This window comes from Odocoileus virginianus, chromosome 16 (assembly GCF_023699985.2).
Source record: "Odocoileus virginianus isolate 20LAN1187 ecotype Illinois chromosome 16, Ovbor_1.2, whole genome shotgun sequence".
Classification (NCBI taxonomy): domain Eukaryota; kingdom Metazoa; phylum Chordata; class Mammalia; order Artiodactyla; family Cervidae; genus Odocoileus; species Odocoileus virginianus.
In genome coordinates this window covers 427,183-444,590 of record NC_069689.1, presented here as the reverse complement: position 1 = coordinate 444,590, position 17,408 = coordinate 427,183, and the positions used below count along the sequence as shown (strand labels likewise).

The window sequence follows — 17,408 nt, the reverse complement described above, 5'->3', positions numbered from 1 at the left end:
AAACGTGCCAAGGAATCCCCTTCATAGCCTGCTGCAAAATTTGCTAGATATCTGACCAGTGCTCACGTTTTCCATTGGCCTGATTCGTAGCACCGAGAAGAGAAGGGATAGAAGAACCCCCAACCGGCTTGGGTAACAGCTACTGGGGCCCAGCAGGTAGTGCCTTTGGGACATACCGAAGAGTAGCCTCTCCAGAGTCCCTCAATTGTACCCACTGCCGCCCGCCTGTTCACGGGGGCTTTGAGGAAACCAGAAATGAGAGATTGTAAAGGAGTTAAGATTTTGTTAGACATGTGTCCCTCCAGCCATAGGAGCGAGGACCTTCTTCCTTAACCAGAGGTCTTCTGGAATCTGAGGCTGAGCTGCGTGGGCTTTCTGCTGAGCTCGTTTTCCGCTGCTCCGGTTTCCATCACGACAGGCCTTCCTTTCTTCACGTTCTGCTTTTACTGCAGGAGCTTCGCCGAGTTGGGCTCGTGCTGCGCTTGGCCCCTTCCACACGGAGGTTGTTTCAGCCAGGTTAAATCCGAGTCACGGCACCACAGATGTCAGGCGAGTGTATGCTCCTCGGTTCTTTGTCTCGTCACAACAAGAATTTGGAGTGATGGACATTAAAGCCCCCGTCGGCGGGTCACAGCCCTCGGGTCTTGGACAGACCGTGTTATAGCTCTCCGGTCTCAAATGGACCATGTTATAGCTCTTAAATAAATTAGTTTTACAGCTCAGTGTTACAGCTCTATTTTATTTAGATAATAGCAGGAAAATCCATCTTCGAGGCGTGAAGGCACGTTGATCTAAAGACGCGAAGAGAAGAGTGCCCCATCGCGCGGGAGAGAGAGAGAGAGAAGAGGGTTTTGGCTCTTCTTTTTATATGTTTCTCTGTCCCTTGGCCTGTCTTATGTAAATTGGGCCAGCCAGGAGTGTTGTTTGTTTTACCTGAGGTTCTCACTCCGGTCCTCAGATCTTCCTTTGTTCTTTTTTCGTGGGCTTTCCCCTTCCAGGTCATTTAGCCACCTTCATTCTGGACTCCTTTTCCCTATTCTAACTACCTAACAGAGGGAAGGTCAATTTTTTCCCAAGTCTTATGGGCTTTGATTGTTTTCATTTTTAAATAATCTGCATTCTAAAGAGATATTTTGGGGTGGCAGATTTTTGTCCCCTACAGGACTTTGGCTTAGGAAATTGCTCTCAGCCAGCCCCGACGACCTGTTCCAAAGAATTAAGGGAAAAGCTAGGGTTTATATCAATCTTTTATTTTTATTTTTGCTTTGAGAAGGGGGATGAACATGTAGTCAAACATGAAAAGATTACTGCTAATCCCAAACAACAGACATCTCAAGTGAATGATTTTGGTGTTTTTCTATATACGTTGCTGTTTAGTCACCAAGACCTGTCCGACTTTTTTGCGACCCCATAGACTGTAGCCCACCAGGCTCCTCTGTCCATGGGATTTTCTAGGCAAGAATACTGGAGTGGGTTGCCATTTCCTTCTCCCTGGACTCTTCCTAACCCAAGGACTGAACTCTTGTCTCCTGCAATGCGGGTGGATTTTTTACCAACTGAGCCACGAGGGAAATTATGTGTGCAAGAATCTGTACCTTTAGATATACATCTTATCTAGGGACCAGTACAATGCAAATGCTTCCTGTTTTTCTTCAACCTGAAGTCTCCTCAGGGTGCACTGAGGGGGTCCCCTCAGGTGGGTGACCATAGTGGCTGATGCTTGATGTTTGTAGAACTGTTGCAGGATGGGGGACCCCTTCCAGGGCCCGAAACTGGGCTCTTGTCTAACACTCGGAAATGAATTGTCCGAGGAGACACATGTGCTGACAAAGCAAGAGATTTTATTGGGAAGGACACCCAGGTGGGGAGCAGGAGGGTACGGGAACCCAGGAGAACTGCTCTGCCAGTGGTTCACAGTCTTGGGTTTTATGGTGATGGGATTAGTTTCCGGGTGGTCTTTGGCCAATCATTCTAATTCAGAGTCTTTCCTGGTGGCGCACGCATCGCTCAGCCAAGATGGATGCTAGCAAGAGGGATTCTGGGAAGTGGACGGACAGGCAGTGTCTTCTCTCGACCTTTCCTGAATTCTTCCGGCTGGTGGTTCCATATTCCTTATCAATATCTCCTGTCATAAAACAACTCATGAAAATGGTTATTATGGTGCCTGGCCAGGGTGGGCAGTTTCAATCAGTGTGCTTCCCCTAACAGAACTGGAATGATTGGCTACATTCTTTTCTTTCCAGTACCCAGTCTGGGAGGAGCTATGTGGGCTGGAGTCAGCCGGAGGAGGCTGACCTCCCTGTCAGCTTCTCACTTAGCCTTGAGCTGGTGATTATAAGCTGGGCCCCAGGGCCCCAGGGCCAGAGTCACCTGCTGCAGTAGGAGCAGGGACAGCGGCAGCTGTGGGCGCAGCATGCTGGCTAGGGGGCTTCCCCTCCGCTCAGTCCTGGTCAAAGGCTGCCCACCCATCCTGAGCACGGGGAGGGAGGGCTGGGGGCCGCACAGGGTGGGCACTGGAGAGGGAGCTGGCATCTCCACTAAGACCCCTCGCCCCTACAGTGAGATCCCCTCCCCGGGTGACAATGGCTGGCTTAACCTGTACCATTTCTGGAGGGAGAAGGGCTCACAGAGAATCCACTTTCGCCACATCGAGAACTTCCAGAAGTATGGCCCCATTTACAGGTAAGCCTGGCAGAGGATGGGGACTGGCAGGATAGAGAAGCCTGTGGTGGCCCCCTCCCCGAAAGGTCTGCCCTCCCCTTCCAGGCTCTGGTTCCCCTCTGACTTTATTTCTTCCTGCCTGGGGGTGGCAGGAGTAGAGTTAATGCTTCCCAGACAGTGGGTTCACTTCCCAGCCCTGAGGCATCAACAGTCCCCGGGCTCTACATCCTTTGAGACTTTGGGGCGGTGGGGAGGCCAAGAGAATAATCCTCGGTACCTCCATTATCTGCAGGACACTTTGCAACGTGTGGTTGTCATCCCCATTATCAGAGGAGAAGGAAGTTCAGAGAGGTTAGGACTCTAGCCCTGATCACTCAGCTAGAAGCCCATCCTGCTGGGGTGCTGGCCTTGGCACCCCTTGGCCTGTGGGGCTCTGAGTGGCTGATTGGTCCCTTCCGCTAGGCCTGGCTGCCGCCCCTCTTCCCCAGACATCTGCCTTGCATCCAGCCAGGAGGGAGGGCCTTTGGTCTTTTGGCCTCGGTGTACCCCACCTTCTTGCCCTGGGGTGGGGGTGAGGCCTGGGGGCTGCCCTTGGGAGGGAGGCCTCACTTGTTCTAGTTTAGCAGTTTCTAAGGTAGGTGGGCTTCAAGAGACATTTGGGTTCCTTTCTGAGAGCATAAGTGAGGGGGATTAGAGGTGGCAAAGGTGATGGCTGAGGACAGGGAGGGGATACCAGAAAGGATAATGCTTTACTTTTACTTTATTTCTTTTGGTGGGGGTGATGCACCACGTGGCCTGTGAGATCTTAGTTCTCTGCCCAGGGATCGAACCTGTGTCCCCTGCAGTGGGAGCACTGAGCCATAACCACTGGACTGACAGGGAATTCCCCCTTTTAAAGTTATAATTGCTTTTTTAGAACTGGTTGGAGACAGGGCAGCCCCTTAGCCCCAGGCTGAATGTTAGGTTTGGAAGAAGTTTGCTCCTGAGTCTCTCTTCTTTGTCTTTCTGTCTCTTTCTCTCCCTTCTAAGCCTCTCTCCCCAGTCTCACTTCATGGATCTTTCATTATTCCCTGCATCCTCCTCTCCTCCTCCTTTCTGTTCCTAGCCCTTTGTAGGAATCCTTTATTTTATAAAGCCCCTATTTTCTGAGTCACTTTTATCTGAATCTTGCAACCTGTCCTTAAATTTGGCATTATTTCCAATTCACAGATGGGAAAACTGAGACCCAGAGAGAAGGGTCTTGCCAAGGTCACACAGTTCATCAGGGCAAAGCCAGGGCTGGAACCCTGATTGTTTAGCTTCCAGTTCAGGGTGTCAGGCTTCCCAGGGGGCGCTAGTGGTGAAGAATCCACCAGCCAATGCCTTCAAGAGATGAGGGTTTGATCCCTGGGTTAGGAAAATCCCCTGGAGGAGTACATGGCAACCCACTCCAGTATTCTTGCCTGGAAATCCCATGGACAGAGGAGCCTGGTGGGCTAGAGTCCATGGGGTCGAAAAGAGTCAGACAGGAGTGAGCATGCACATTCTTATATTATTCAGGGTGTCAGTATTCTAACTATAGCCTTGAAATAACAAACTTCTAAATGAACATGAGGAATTTACAAGTTTCATGGACTTTTCCTTAATACAAGGTTATTCCTATTCTTTATTCAATAGTTTAGAAAAATTGATATCAAATACAATCTCAGTTTTGATAATATTTATGTACCATTCAGAATGTGAATGTATTTATATGCTATTTTGCATTGTCCTATAACCATGTACCAAGGACTTCTTTTCTCTTTTCTCTCTTTAATATAATTTTAAAAGGCAGCATAGTAGCCCATAGTATGGATAAGGCATATTTTTTTTTAAGCTAGCTGTTTAAAGTGGATATTTAGACCACTCTAGGTTTTTTTTTTTAACTATTAGACATCCTTATCCATTTTTTTTCCTATGAACATTTTCATCCATCAGGCATCACTGATGTCAGATAGCTGCCTTGGGCTAGATTCCCAGAGGTAGAATTGATAATAACAATAGCAGTTCAAGGACTTTGCTTAGCTGTTTTTAATGGAGTCAGTGGTTTGAGGATGTGTGGCAGCTGGAAAAACACTGAGGGGATTTTCTGGGAGGCCATGGTCGGCCAAGGAGACTTGGGGAAGATAGGCCTGGGCTCTGTGTGTTAGTGGCTAAAGCCATGCTCTCTCCCTCTCCCCATCCTCCCCTCCCCTCCCCCTTCCTCTCCATTCTCAAGGGAGAGGGAGGAAGAGGGGGGAAGGAGGGTAGAGAGAGGGAGAGAATGAGAATTTGGCTTATACTTGTATGCTTTTATATTTTACCTTGAAGTGTATCTTGAATTAACTTTCTTATGCAAAAGGCAGATACAAGTGAGAAGCAGAATTTTCTGTTGTTTCATGACAGTTGTATATTAATACTATGCAAAGGGCCTTAAGGTATATTTATACCTGGGGCTTGATGTTTTACCTCAGTTTTATTTTAATAGTGACAGAGTACTTTGTTAGGCATCTAATTCCCGGGGGAGGGTGACCAGTCCCAGAACTTCAATATTAGAGCTTAGAAGGGACTGCCTGGCCTGGTGTGTGACCTGCCTAGCAAGCTACACAGAGTCACTCTAGTCCAGGGTTACTCCCAGCTGCCATGAAAGTGCCATGTTTCTGAGCTCTGCATAGGTGAGAGGGTGGAGGGTGCTAGACACACAGGAAGAATGAACATTGGAGGACCTGATGATCCAGGGGAGGCTCTGGGTAGGGGTGGGCCTGGTCCTGAGGATGGGTAGGAGCCACTGTGATGATAAGATGAGCACGAAGCTGTTACTTAGAGAGAATGTCTTCCCAGGTGGCACAGTGGTAAAGAATCCGCCTGCCAGTGCAGGAGACGTGAGAGACGAGGTCAGGAAGATCCCTTGGAGGAGGGCATGGCAACCCACTCCAGTATTCTTCCCTGGAGAATTCCATGGACAGAGGAGCCTGGAGGGTTACAGTCCATAAGGTCACAAAGAATCAGACTGAGCACAGACACACACAATAGGAGTCACACCCATAGATTTCATATCATCTTATCCTTCAGCAATCCTGTCAGGCAGGTACTATATTTATCTCCAGTGAAGAAACTGAGACTAAGGTCATACAGTGTGGAAACCACGGGCCAGGATCCACTCCCAGGCCTGTCTGCTCTGTGCTGTCAGCCGCAAAGTGGTTACAGAGGAGCTGAGCCCTGTGCCCTGATTGCTCAGGGTCTGCAGGACTCTCCTCAGATCTTTACCTCACATCACCCCTCTTCTGGCCCTCCAGGGAGAAGCTCGGCAATTTGGAGTCAGTTTATATCATTCACCCTGAAGACGTGGCCCATCTCTTTAAGTTCGAGGGATCCTACCCGGAGAGATATGACATCCCGCCCTGGCTGGCCTATCACCACTATTATCAGAAACCCATCGGAGTCCTGTTTAAGTGAGTCCTGGGCCCTCTCCCAGGGGCTGGAGGGAGATGCTGGGTGGCTGGGGCAAGGGAAGAGGCTGGGGGTGAGAAGCTGGGGCCGTGCTTGCCCTGCCCTTTCTGTTAACAGCTGGGCCTCTAGACAAACCCCTGTCATCTTCCTGCCTCCATCAAACAGATGATGGGGAGGGTGAACTGCCCTGCCAACCTTCAGGAACATGGTCAGGAAGAAGATCTTACTGAGTAATTAAAGACCTTGAAAAGTTCTCATTCATTGGTTCATCCAGTAAGACCCATTTGATTGAGCACCTACTCTGTGCCAGTCCTGGTGCTAGACTCTGAGCAACAAGTAGGGCAGAGCCCTGCCCCTAGGAGAGTCCCTTATAGTCTAAAGGAGCAGTAAGAAGCATGAATAAATCAGTGTATCTAAATGCAATAGATAACATTTTCCACCACATTGCTCATCAAAAAATGAGAATGTGACCATAATAAGTGTTGATGAGGATATGGAGCAACTAGAGTGCTCCTAGCTTGCTAGTGGGACTGAAAGCCGATGCTACCACTTGGGAAAATGGTTGAACATTACTTCCTGCAGTTGAATGCTTATAATGCAGCCATTATAAACCCATGCTTATAATGCAGTCATTCTGCTCTCAGGAATATACTCCAAAGAATACCCCCACCCCACCCACCGAGACGGATATGTACTAAAATGTTTACAATGCAGTTGTTCATGATAGCAAAAACCATATAACCACCTAAATGCCCAACAGGAGCATGAAGAGAGACAGTGGCAGACCCCAGTCAGCAAGAACAGCCTCAGCGTCTCACAACACAGATGATACTTAGAGATATAAATTGAGTGAAAAAAGCAAATCATGACAGCTTTCAGAAGAAGTTGAAAACAAGCATGCATTTTTAAAAAGCACATTTTAGAAATATATGTCAATCAGATAAAACTATTTACAAAAGCAAATAAGAGATTCAGGTTGAGAGGCAGGGAGGCAGGATGTGGGAGGACCGGGTAGGCATCTGAAAGTTATCATGAAGTTTCTAGTATTCATGTTGGATTTTGAGTTTATAATAACATTCTTGTAAACAAACAAACAAACAAAAAAGCCCCCAAATAACAAAGAGGGCTTTGCACAGATCTTTTTTCAAGAATGGGCTGTAAGTTGAGACTAGGAATGGGTATTAACCAATTTTGGACACCTGAGATTCCCCACCAATTAAAGTAATGGGACGTGTTGGGGGTGCAGAGGTTGGTCAGTTGTGTCTGTAAAGGGGCCAGAAAAGGTGATGTAGAGGGACCCTTGAGTGGTAGGAGGTGAGATTGGCCAGGAGGAAGCGGAAGTGGTGGGGAGGGCAGGCCTATAGCAGAGGCCAAGACTAAAGGGCTTGACAGTTACTTAAAGGCTCTAAGCATAGGATTGCCATTTTGTTAGAGTAGCAGCCGCCGCAGAGGGAGAAGAGCACGGTTGGGGGTTTGAACTTCAGCCTTTTATTTTTCTGTCACACAAGCCTCCCTGTTCCCTCCCCTCTGTCCCGCCCAGGCCAGCAGAAGCTGGGAGGAGGGGAGGGCAGGGAGGGCTATGGATGTGAGCGCTGGACTTTGAGCTGTGGCTCAGCCTCCTGGGAGAGCCTAGTCAGCGCCCTCTGTGTTTGCCAGGCCTGGGGTTTGTGACCATGAGGGCCTGAGGGCCCATGTTTTCTCAGGAAGTCAGGAACCTGGAAGAAAGACCGGGTGGTCCTGAACACGGAGGTGATGGCTCCAGAGGCAATAAAGAACTTCATCCCCCTGCTGAATCCAGTGTCTCAGGACTTCATCAGCCTCCTGCACAAGCGCATCAAGCAGCAGGGCTCCGGAAAGTTTGTAGGGGACATCAAGGAAGACCTGTTTCACTTCGCCTTTGAGTGTAAGGAACTTGAACCTACCTGGCCACAGTCCTGGGGATAGGAGAACCCAGCATCTCACCTTGAGACCCAGCATAGACTCTGAAGAAGTGTCAGGATTGGTTTCTGGGAGGAACCACTGAACACATTCTCTGTCACCAGCTAGCCGGGGGAGAGCCGCACGCTCTCATCTGATTCATGATATGGGGGCAAGAATTTCTAAAATGTGGGTCCCTATTGCCCCTTTCCTCCAAAAGCCAGGGTTTGACTTGGCCTTTCATTCAGCAAATCTCTCTCCCGGGACAGAGACCTTCCCTTCGAAGTCTGGGAGGGGAGGGGAGGGTTGGGTGGGTAACTGAAACAGGGTACTGGGGGATGTGTAGGAATTTTCCAGGTGGAATAAAGAAGTTGGACATTGTAGGCAGAGGGAACAGCACATGCAAAGGCCCTGTGGCTTGATGGGGATCATGTAGTCACTGCAGGAGATTTGGAGTGCCCAGGGTTTGGCATAAAATTCCTGACCCAGGAGGCGGGAAACCCTTGGGGGTTGTTGTGACTTCTTATGACCAGCCAGAGTGGGCCCTGGATGGCCAGTTACTGGGGATTGATGTCCCTCCAGGCACCCATCTGACCTGTTCCAGGAAGTATTTAGCCACTCTGGTCAATTATAGATGAGAAGTCTCTCTTCCCAGGAGGAAAGCTGAGAGGCTGCTGGGGGGTGCTGGTGGAAGGGGGACAGCGCAGTTTCCTCCCAGCCTGAGCCTTTTTTCAGCTGTGCTGGAGGCTCTGCCTCCCACTCGAGGGATCCCTTTTTAGGTTCTGTCCCATGACCCTCTGAAGGGCCTGACTGGCTGCCACAAAGGCAGTTTTCCTTACTCCTGCAATTTCAGCCCTTTGGGACTCAGCTTAGTTACTTTACTGAAGGAGGCTGAAGTTGGATGCAAGGGCTCCCATGTGTCGGGGAGGGGGGGCGATGGTTTCCTGGGAGCTGAGGCTCTCAGATGGTCAGGTTGGATGAAATTCTTCAACTTTGCCTTTACCACAGCCATCACCAGTGTCATATTTGGGGAGCGCCTGGGGATGCTGGAGGAGGCAGTGAACCCTGAGGCCCAGAAGTTCATTGATGCCGTCTACCAGATGTTCCACACCAGTGTCCCTCTGCTCAACCTCCCTCCAGAACTGTATCGTCTGTTCAGAACCAAGACTTGGAGGGACCATGTAGCTGCATGGGACACAATTTTCCATAAAGGTGAGGGCTGTACCCTGGGCAGTCATAGATGGGAGCCAGGAGAGCCCTATCTGCCTCTGGAGATGGGAAATCCAGGCCTGGGTTGGAGGGCTGAGGGTTGGGTGAGTGGGGAGAAAGACAGAGGTGAAGAGAAAGTCAGTTGGAAGCCTCAGACCTTGGCCTGACGTTTTGTCCCAAGTTATGATTGCGGTATAGAAAACCGATGGATGGCCATCAGGAAGGCCCAGGAACCCCTGAATATGGTAGGCAAAAAGCTGGCTCCTGGGGATGATCAGATTTTTCTGGAGAAAGAGGATTAAAGAGGTCTGTCATATTCTTCCAAGGAGCCAGGATTCCCAACATGGGTTAAAGACCAGCATTTCAGACATGGCTGTGCTTGGTGACAGAGCAGGGCTTTGGTGACAGGGATTTGTAAAGGGTGAAGAAGGCTGACTGGGATGTGGTGATGATGCCAGGTCTGGAGTTAAATCCTGCCTCTGCCCTTGACACCCTTGTGACCTTGTGCAAGTTATTATCTTAGATGGACTTCTGTTTCCTTATCTGTAAAATGGGGATGATAGCACTTACCCTAAATAATTAATAATTAAAAAAAAAAAAAAACCAGGTATGAGGAACTTTATAGAGCATGCTCCTCAGAGAAACAGCAGCCAAGAAAGTGCAGGGCTCCAGAATCCTCAAGCCCTTGTGCTCCTTCTCGCCACTTTGTAGAGAGCCTTGTTGCTGTTTCTGTTTCTTTTTTTTGGCCACCTGGAAGCATGTAGGATCTTATTTCCCTGACCAGGGTTGAATCTGTGCCCGCCCCCCTGCAGTAGAAGCATGGATTTTTAACCCCTGGACAGCCAGGGAAATTCCTGGCCTCACTCTGTTTTCTTTCTTCCCACCCCACAGCTGAAAGATACACTGAGATCTTCTACCAGGACCTGAGACGGAAAACAGAGTTTAGGAATTACCCAGGCATCCTCTACCGCCTCCTGATAAGTGAGAAGATGCTCTTGGAGGATGTCAAGGCCAATATTACGGAGATGCTGGCAGGGGGCGTGGACACGGTGAGGACACAGTGAGGTGGCCGTAGGGGTACATTCTGTCCCTTCTTGTGCCCCTTTCCCCACAGCCTTCCTCACTGTCTGAAACCCCTGTCCATGAGGGCTCCATCTCCCCCTCCTGACCCTACTTCCTAGATGCTAATCTTCTAGGAGGGCGAGGTCAAGTCAGTCATCCACTGAACGTGCCTTGAGGCTGATCCACCATTTTTTGTTTGCCAATAAAGAGGGGGTGACTAGGTACAGGTGGGTGACACAGCTTACTTGGTATCAGGAAGGCAGCGGGATCTCAGAGAAGCTGGGCGCCAACCGGTGGAATTTGCCCTTGGCTTGCCCTCCAAATCTTTTTGTTGCCTTCCAAGCTCCCTCTTCCAGACCTCAGTCCCCCTTGATGCCCCCAATGTCTGAAGGCATCATGCATGGTGTCTCCCAGAGGTCCACAGGCAGAATAATATCCAAGAAACTTCTTTTTTAGTATTTATTTTATTGTATTAATTTGGCTATGTCAGGACTTCGTTGTGGCACGTGGGATCTTTAGTTGTGGCCTGTAGTATCTAGTTCCCTGTCTTGGGATTGAATCCAGACCCTCTGCACTGAGAACGTGGAGTCTTAATGATTAGACCTTCATGGAAGTCCCAGAAGCTTCTGTTCTTGAATGTCAAAATTTCTCTGTCCTGTATGCCTTCCCTTTTTCCTCAAGCGAATGTGATGGTGAGGGTTAATTCATTAGTGTTTCTTGATTGCTAGTTATGATTCAGGCCCCAAAACTATAAAGATGAATGCAGCAGACCTCAAATATCCTAAATGGCTCAGATGGGAAGCATGTATAAGTTTGTGAGAGGTGCCATGACAAAGTAGTACAGACTGGGTGACTTAAACCACAGAAATGTAGGGTCTCATAGTTCTGGATCAAGGTATCAGCAAGGTTGCTTTCTTCTGAAGCCCCTCTGCCTGGCTTGTTGATGGCTGTCTTCTTCCTACATCTTCACATAATTTTCCTTACTTCCTTCTTTTTCTTTAAAAAAAAAAATTATTTATTTGGTTGAGCCAGGTCTTAGTGGCAGCATGCAGGATCTTTAGTTGCAGCGTTTGAACTCTTGATTCCACGCTCTCAATGTAGGGCGCCTGTCTTCAATCCTTGGTTGGGAAACAAGATCCCATATACCTCAACTAAGAGTTCCTGTGCTGTAACTAACACTCCCTTTTCTTCTTACATGGACACCTATTTGATTAGGGCGCCCCCATATGACCTCATTTTACCTTGTTTAGTAGCTAAGTTGTGTTCGCTTCTTTTGCAACCCCATTGACTGCAGCCTGCCAGGCTCCTCTGTCCATGGGATTTCTCAGGCAAGAATACTGGAGTGGGTTGCCATTTCCTCCTCCAGCGGATCTTCCTTTTTAAAGGCCCTATCTCCAAATACAGTCACACTGTGAGGTGCTGGGGGTTATGACTTCAACATATGAATTTGGGAGGGACACAATTCAGCCCCAGACAAGGAGGCAGCATGGGCCCAGACGACCACATCTTCACCTTATAGGGCTGGATGATGAGGTACTGGGTACTGACAATGCTAAGAAGAGGGGAGAGACCAACATGGCCTTGCAGGACAGCGAGAGCCTCCACAGAATAAAGTCAACTTGTCTTCCCTCTTGTGCCAGGAGGAGAGAGAGGAAATAGCATTTCAGGACTGGGGAGAAGCAGGTGTCAAAGCCCCTGGGTGAATAACTTCATTTCCTAGGTATTCTATTTACATTGTGCTCTAATCTCTAATGCAGGAGTTTCCATTCCTGGGCTGCAGATGGAGACTTTGAGCATATATTAAACAGTTCATTGTCAGTCATGTAAAAGGGATTCCCCTTTAAAAGCTCACCTGCACTAGAGCAGCTGTTATTCTTGGGTAACATTTATTAAGCAAGCACTATACAGCAAGCAGGATCCTAAGCTTTTCACATGAACTCTTTTAACTCATTTAGTATTCACAAACAACACTTTGCAGTATGTTACTGCTCCCCTTTGTTGAGATGAGGAAACTGGGGCATAGAGAGGTTAAGGAACTTCATTAAGGTCACACAACCAGTAATTCGGGTGAAAGTGAAAAGTGAAAGTGTTAGTCGCTCAGTCCTGTCTGACTCTTTTCCACCCCATGGACTATAGCTCACCAGGCTCCTCTGTCCACGGAATTCTCCAGGCAATAATACTGGAGTGGGTAGCCATTCCCTTCTCCAGGGATCGAACATTGCAGGCAGATTCTTTTACCATCTGAGCCACCAGGGAAGCCCTAACTTAGCTGAATACAGCCAGTAGTCTCTCTCATCCTGCAAAAGCCATGTTGGTCTCTCCTCTTTTCTCAGTGCTGTCAGTACCTGATGCCTCGTCATCCAGCCCTCTTACCTATTAAACAAGTATCTCCTGAGTACCCATGCTGTGTCAGGCCTTGGAAGGAGTGAGACAATTACATGCATTTGATCTGAGCCTTGAGGGAGGAGTAGGCTCCCTAGGCTGGGGAAGGGAACTGTAGGAAAAGGGAACAGCATGAGGAAGATTTCTGGGCTTCAGGAGCTGCATGTAGCTCAGGGTGGCTGGACCATGTTGGAGAGAGGTGGCAGTGGGCTGGGAGCAACCAGCAGGTGTTGGAGGGGGTCCATGGGTCTGGTCACAGCCTCTGGACTTGATCTGGGGACTCCAGGGATCCAGGCAAGAATTTCAAGCTGGAAAGTGACTGGTTGGCATTTTTTTTTTTTTCACAATTGCTTCCACTGGGAGGAAGAAGAAGCATGTCCAAAACTCTTGGACCAAAATATGATCCTTGGCAAGTTAATATGCCAACACCATGTGTCTAGCCCTAGGACATATTCCAGTTCCATTACTGAGGAATCTAAACTGTGGGGCCTGAGGAGGATCACTCATACCTCCAGTCAAAGTTAACACTCACTACATTAGCCCTGAGATTAGCTGGTCAGTCTCAGTATAGACCACATGCTAATTGCAACTCTGATATAAAACAGGTCTGGTTGTTCTGGTTTCAGCATTTTTGAGCCTCACTTTATGCTATACTACTATAGGCAGATGCTGCATTTAGGTGGAAGTTCTACTGGGGAGAGGGCTGCTCATTTAACAGGCATTTCAAGAGGAATGGCAGTCATCAGGAGTACAACCATTACAGAAGTAGGATTTGGCCTCTTAAGGCCTCTGGAGTCCTTTGGAAGAAGGCATTAGTTACGTGGATGACCGTCTACTGGCTGGGAAGATGGGACGGCTCTGGTGATGTGAGTGGGGAGGGCAGGGATAAGTAGTGCCCCAAACATTCCTTCTTGGACCACAAGAAAAGCTTCTTGGACATTTGCCTTAAAAAATAATAATAATAATTTAAAAATTTACTTATTTGGCTGCACCAGGTCTTTGTTGCAGCATGCAGGATCTAGTTCCCTGACCAGGGGTTGAACCTGGACCACCCCTGCATTGAGAATGCAGAGTCTTAGCCAGTGGACCACCAGGGAAGTCCTGACATTTGCCTTCTGAATTGTGTTTTGCTTTATGTGGATAGTGGTTTCTGGATCCCTGGACGAGCGTGAGGGGAAGTGTTCGGCAATGAAAATTTAGCATGTTTCTAGATGCACCATGAGTAACCAGCCCTCTGGGTTTTCTGCATCCCCACACTCTCCACCAGACATCCATGACGTTACAATGGCACTTGTACGAGATGGCACGCAGCCTGAATGTGCAGGAGATGCTGCGGGAGGAGGTTCTGAATGCCCGACGCCAGGCAGAGGGAGACATAAGCAAGATGCTGCAAATGGTCCCACTCCTCAAAGCTAGCATCAAGGAGACGCTGAGGCAAGCCCACTCCCACCTATGCCTGCCCCACCCACCCCACCCCCTCAAATCCCTGGGCAGGGACAGGGTGCTGCCTGAGCACAGGTTTACAAGGATGGGCCGGTGGAGAAGATGGGTAGCAGGAAGTGAGGAGTCTGGGGAAGACAGCTGGGAATGGGGAGGAGGGGTCCTGCCTCCAGAGCACCCCCACCAGGGTGCTGCAGCTGGAGCCGAGCTGCCATGCTGGGGGCCAGGCCTTTGTCCAGGCCTTGGGGCATCAGCCTCTGAATGCTTTTCACTGGCAGACTCCACCCTATCTCCGTGACCCTGCAGAGATACCCTGAAAATGACTTGGTTCTTCAAGATTACCTGATTCCTGCCAAGGTAGGTGTGGCAAGAAGGCTGCCGGTTCTGTTAATCAGACAGGGGAGGCCAGGGGCAGACTGCAATTGCATAAGGTAGTGGCGAGGGGGCTTCTGTCCTGCCTTTCTTCCTGGGGCTGGCTGGTGGGGTCCTTGGCAGCAGTGGTCCAAGGGTGAATGAAGGGCAGAGGAGACGGTGGTGTTTGGGATGTTGCTGGACTCCTAGGTTAGGAGGGAGATTCCACGGGCTGCCTTGGTTTCTGAGGGTCCTCTGGGACTGAGGAAAGCAGCAGGACAATCCCTTGGGCCATCCCCAGCCTAGTGTTTTGGTGTGCCCATTGGATGGGTGAGGCTCATGGAGAGGTGGGGCCTTATTCAAGATCACAGTGGGTATTATGCTGTGCTGGTATTCTTCCGGGCTGTGAAGAGGTAAGGCCTACTCAGACCTCGGCTCACCTTGTCCTCAGACACTGGTGCAAGTGGCCATCTATGCCATGGGCCGAGACCCTGCCTTCTTCTCCAATCCGGACAAGTTTGACCCAACCAGGTGGCTGGGTAAAGACAAGGACCTCATCCACTTCCGGAACCTGGGCTTCGGCTGGGGAGTGCGGCAGTGCGTGGGCCGGCGGATCGCCGAGCTGGAGATGACCCTCTTCCTCATCCACGTGAGTCTGCCCTGGGGACATCTGTCTCCCGGGACTTGGTCTCCCCTCCCCCACAACCCCCTGAGGTCTCCTTTTGGGGCAAATCCACTCACCATCCATGGGGGCTCCCTGGCCATAAGTTCCCACAGAACTTATGATGGGAGGGGGTGGGGGTGGAAAAGGTTTTGTAGAAACCAAAGTGAAAGCCTGAACCAGGGGGACAGAGTGCTAGTGGTATTTTCAGGCTCTGCACAGGGTTCAGTAGGAGCTGGAAGTAGACCCCCTTGGAGCATCTCACATCACACACAACTGCTCCTAGGTGAATGAGCCTGAGCTGGGGGAGACAGACCAGCCCCGTCTCTCCCCTAAGCCCACTACCCCTCTTTCTCAGATCCTGGAGAACTTTAAGGTTGAAATGCAGCATATCGGTGATGTGAACACCATTTTCAACCTCATCCTGATGCCGGACAAGCCCATCTTCCTTGTCTTCCGGCCCTTCAACCAGGACCCGCCCCAGGTGTGACCGGAGAGGGCGGGCACTGCCCTTTCCACCAATCCAGCTAGCCGGGGTGTGGGAGGACGGCCAGAGGGTGTGGGGCCATGGAGCTACCCGCACCTCCATCGCTGGCTCAGTCCACACCCCTTGCACATTTCTGGCCAGCTCTGACCAGATGGAGCTGGCGCTCAGGGGCCAGCTGCTTCAGCTCAGCTGAGGCACCCCTGTCTCACCCTACCTCTTCCCCCTCTTCACCCACCCCATGAAGGCAATAAACAGGTGAATGCTGCAAAGTGCTTTCATTTTCCATCTGACCCCCTAAGGTAGTCATCACTCCTGGAGCAATGCTCTCTGACCCAGGTCAGCAGATAGATCTGAGCATGAATGGAGAACTGCTACCCTTGCAGCCATTTCTGCTGGGACCCACCCACCAACAGCAGCTCAGGAGGCAACAGGCTCCACCGCTCTGTTGTCCTGTTGCTTATGAGGCAGAGCAGATGGATGGCTATTGCCACTGCACCACTGGAGCAGCTGGCAGAGGGACAAAAACTTGGCTGAGTTCTGCTGAGAGAACAGGGCCGCCTGAGAGGTGTGGGCCAATCCTGGCTCCCCGGGCAGGCCCACCTATCAGGGGTGAGCCTCCTGCAGTGCTCTGCTTGGCTGAGCCTTGGGTGGGAATTCCCTGTGGGGCCACAAGGACTTCCTGCCAAGGGCCAGTGAGAGTCTCGAGCATGATGTCTGGGGATGATGTGGTGAAGAGGCTGTGGGTGAGGGGCTGGTGTGAGGTGACTGACTCTGGGAAGAAGAGGCCGGCATGCTTCCTCTACCCCACCTGCCCACCCTTCTCTGGGCTTCCCCAGGCCTCAACTTCCTGCACCAGTGGGACAGGCCCACAGGTCCAAGCTCTGGGCATTAGGCAGGGAGACTGGGGCAGAGTCTCTGGTGCATTACTTGGACTGCCTGACAATGGTCTCAATTTTAACCCCCTTGACCCCCTCTGAGTTCTGTGACTCCTGACTTGACCAGGTACCTGAGTCTCCCTGGCCCTTGGCTACTCAAGTCCAAGTTAGGCAGACATGGGAGGCTAGTGCTGCTCAGATAGCAGCCTGAATGGCTTGGCCTCTTCTACCAGGATCTGCAGGTTCTGAGTTCACTCTTGGAGCCTTTCTGCTTTTCCTCATCACAGTCTGCTTCCTTATTGTCTTTCTCTCTCCTTCCTGCTTCCTTTCCTTTCTCCAGACTTGAGTCGTTTTTGCTTGGAAATGTTAGAGTTGGAGGGCCTTACGGTCACAGATGTTAGCCCAGAGAGGTTGCTTGAGTCACTCAAGATCACACAGCATGCTTGTAGCTCGAAGCCAGGCCTCCTAACTTTCAGTGGAGGGCTCCTCCTTCTAGCCCCATCTGCTTTTCTGTCCCCGGATGTGTTTAGACACAACACTCCCAGCTCAGCCTATCCCTTGTGAATGGAGTATTTCATACTAACATGTAACTGATTGTCACAGGCAGGCTTCAAGTCTTTTCCTTCCCAAGAAACAGAGAAACCAAACTTGAAACAAAGGATTTCAGATATGATACATGTTGAGGGGCAGGTAGAAAATCCCAGCCTCTCTTACCAGCTGACCTCTGGTGGTCTCAATTCTTTTGGAGGTCTGAATGGGGCTTGTCTTCCTGGTTCCTGCTTTGAAAGGCCTCTTCACTCTCCCTGCCCACTCCTGTCCTGGGTCCACTATGGCATTTGACTCTCTAAAGAGGGTAGCTCCTGGAACAGGCAGGAGGCTATAGGGCTACAGCAGAGGGCCCAGACCCAGAGTGGGG

The 17,408-nt window shown here is 50.2% G+C and overlaps 1 protein-coding gene across 1 annotated transcript; it reads left to right on the top strand.

The window, feature by feature from the left end:
• The first annotated feature begins 2,312 nt into the window (after positions 1-2,312).
• Positions 2,313-15,886, top strand: CYP11A1 (cytochrome P450 family 11 subfamily A member 1). The gene is made up of 9 exons (XM_020871069.2): positions 2,313-2,682; positions 5,955-6,110; positions 7,812-8,011; positions 9,034-9,237; positions 10,126-10,283; positions 13,946-14,112; positions 14,397-14,475; positions 14,921-15,118; positions 15,489-15,886. The coding sequence occupies exons 1-9, from the start codon at positions 2,414-2,416 to the stop codon at positions 15,618-15,620; spliced, it is 1,563 nt and encodes a 520-aa protein (XP_020726728.2). The 5' UTR covers positions 2,313-2,413; the 3' UTR covers positions 15,621-15,886.
• Positions 15,887-17,408: the final 1,522 nt, after the last annotated feature.

Coding starts and splice junctions, on each gene's coding strand:
- CYP11A1 (XM_020871069.2), top strand. CDS start 2,414: ATGCTGGCTAGGGGGCTTCCCCTCCGCTCAGTCCTGGTCAAAGGCTGC. Junction 6,111..7,811: donor CCCATCGGAGTCCTGTTTAA/GTGAGTCCTGGG, acceptor ATGTTTTCTCAG/GAAGTCAGGAACCTGGAAGA. Junction 10,284..13,945: donor TGGCAGGGGGCGTGGACACG/GTGAGGACACAG, acceptor ACTCTCCACCAG/ACATCCATGACGTTACAATG.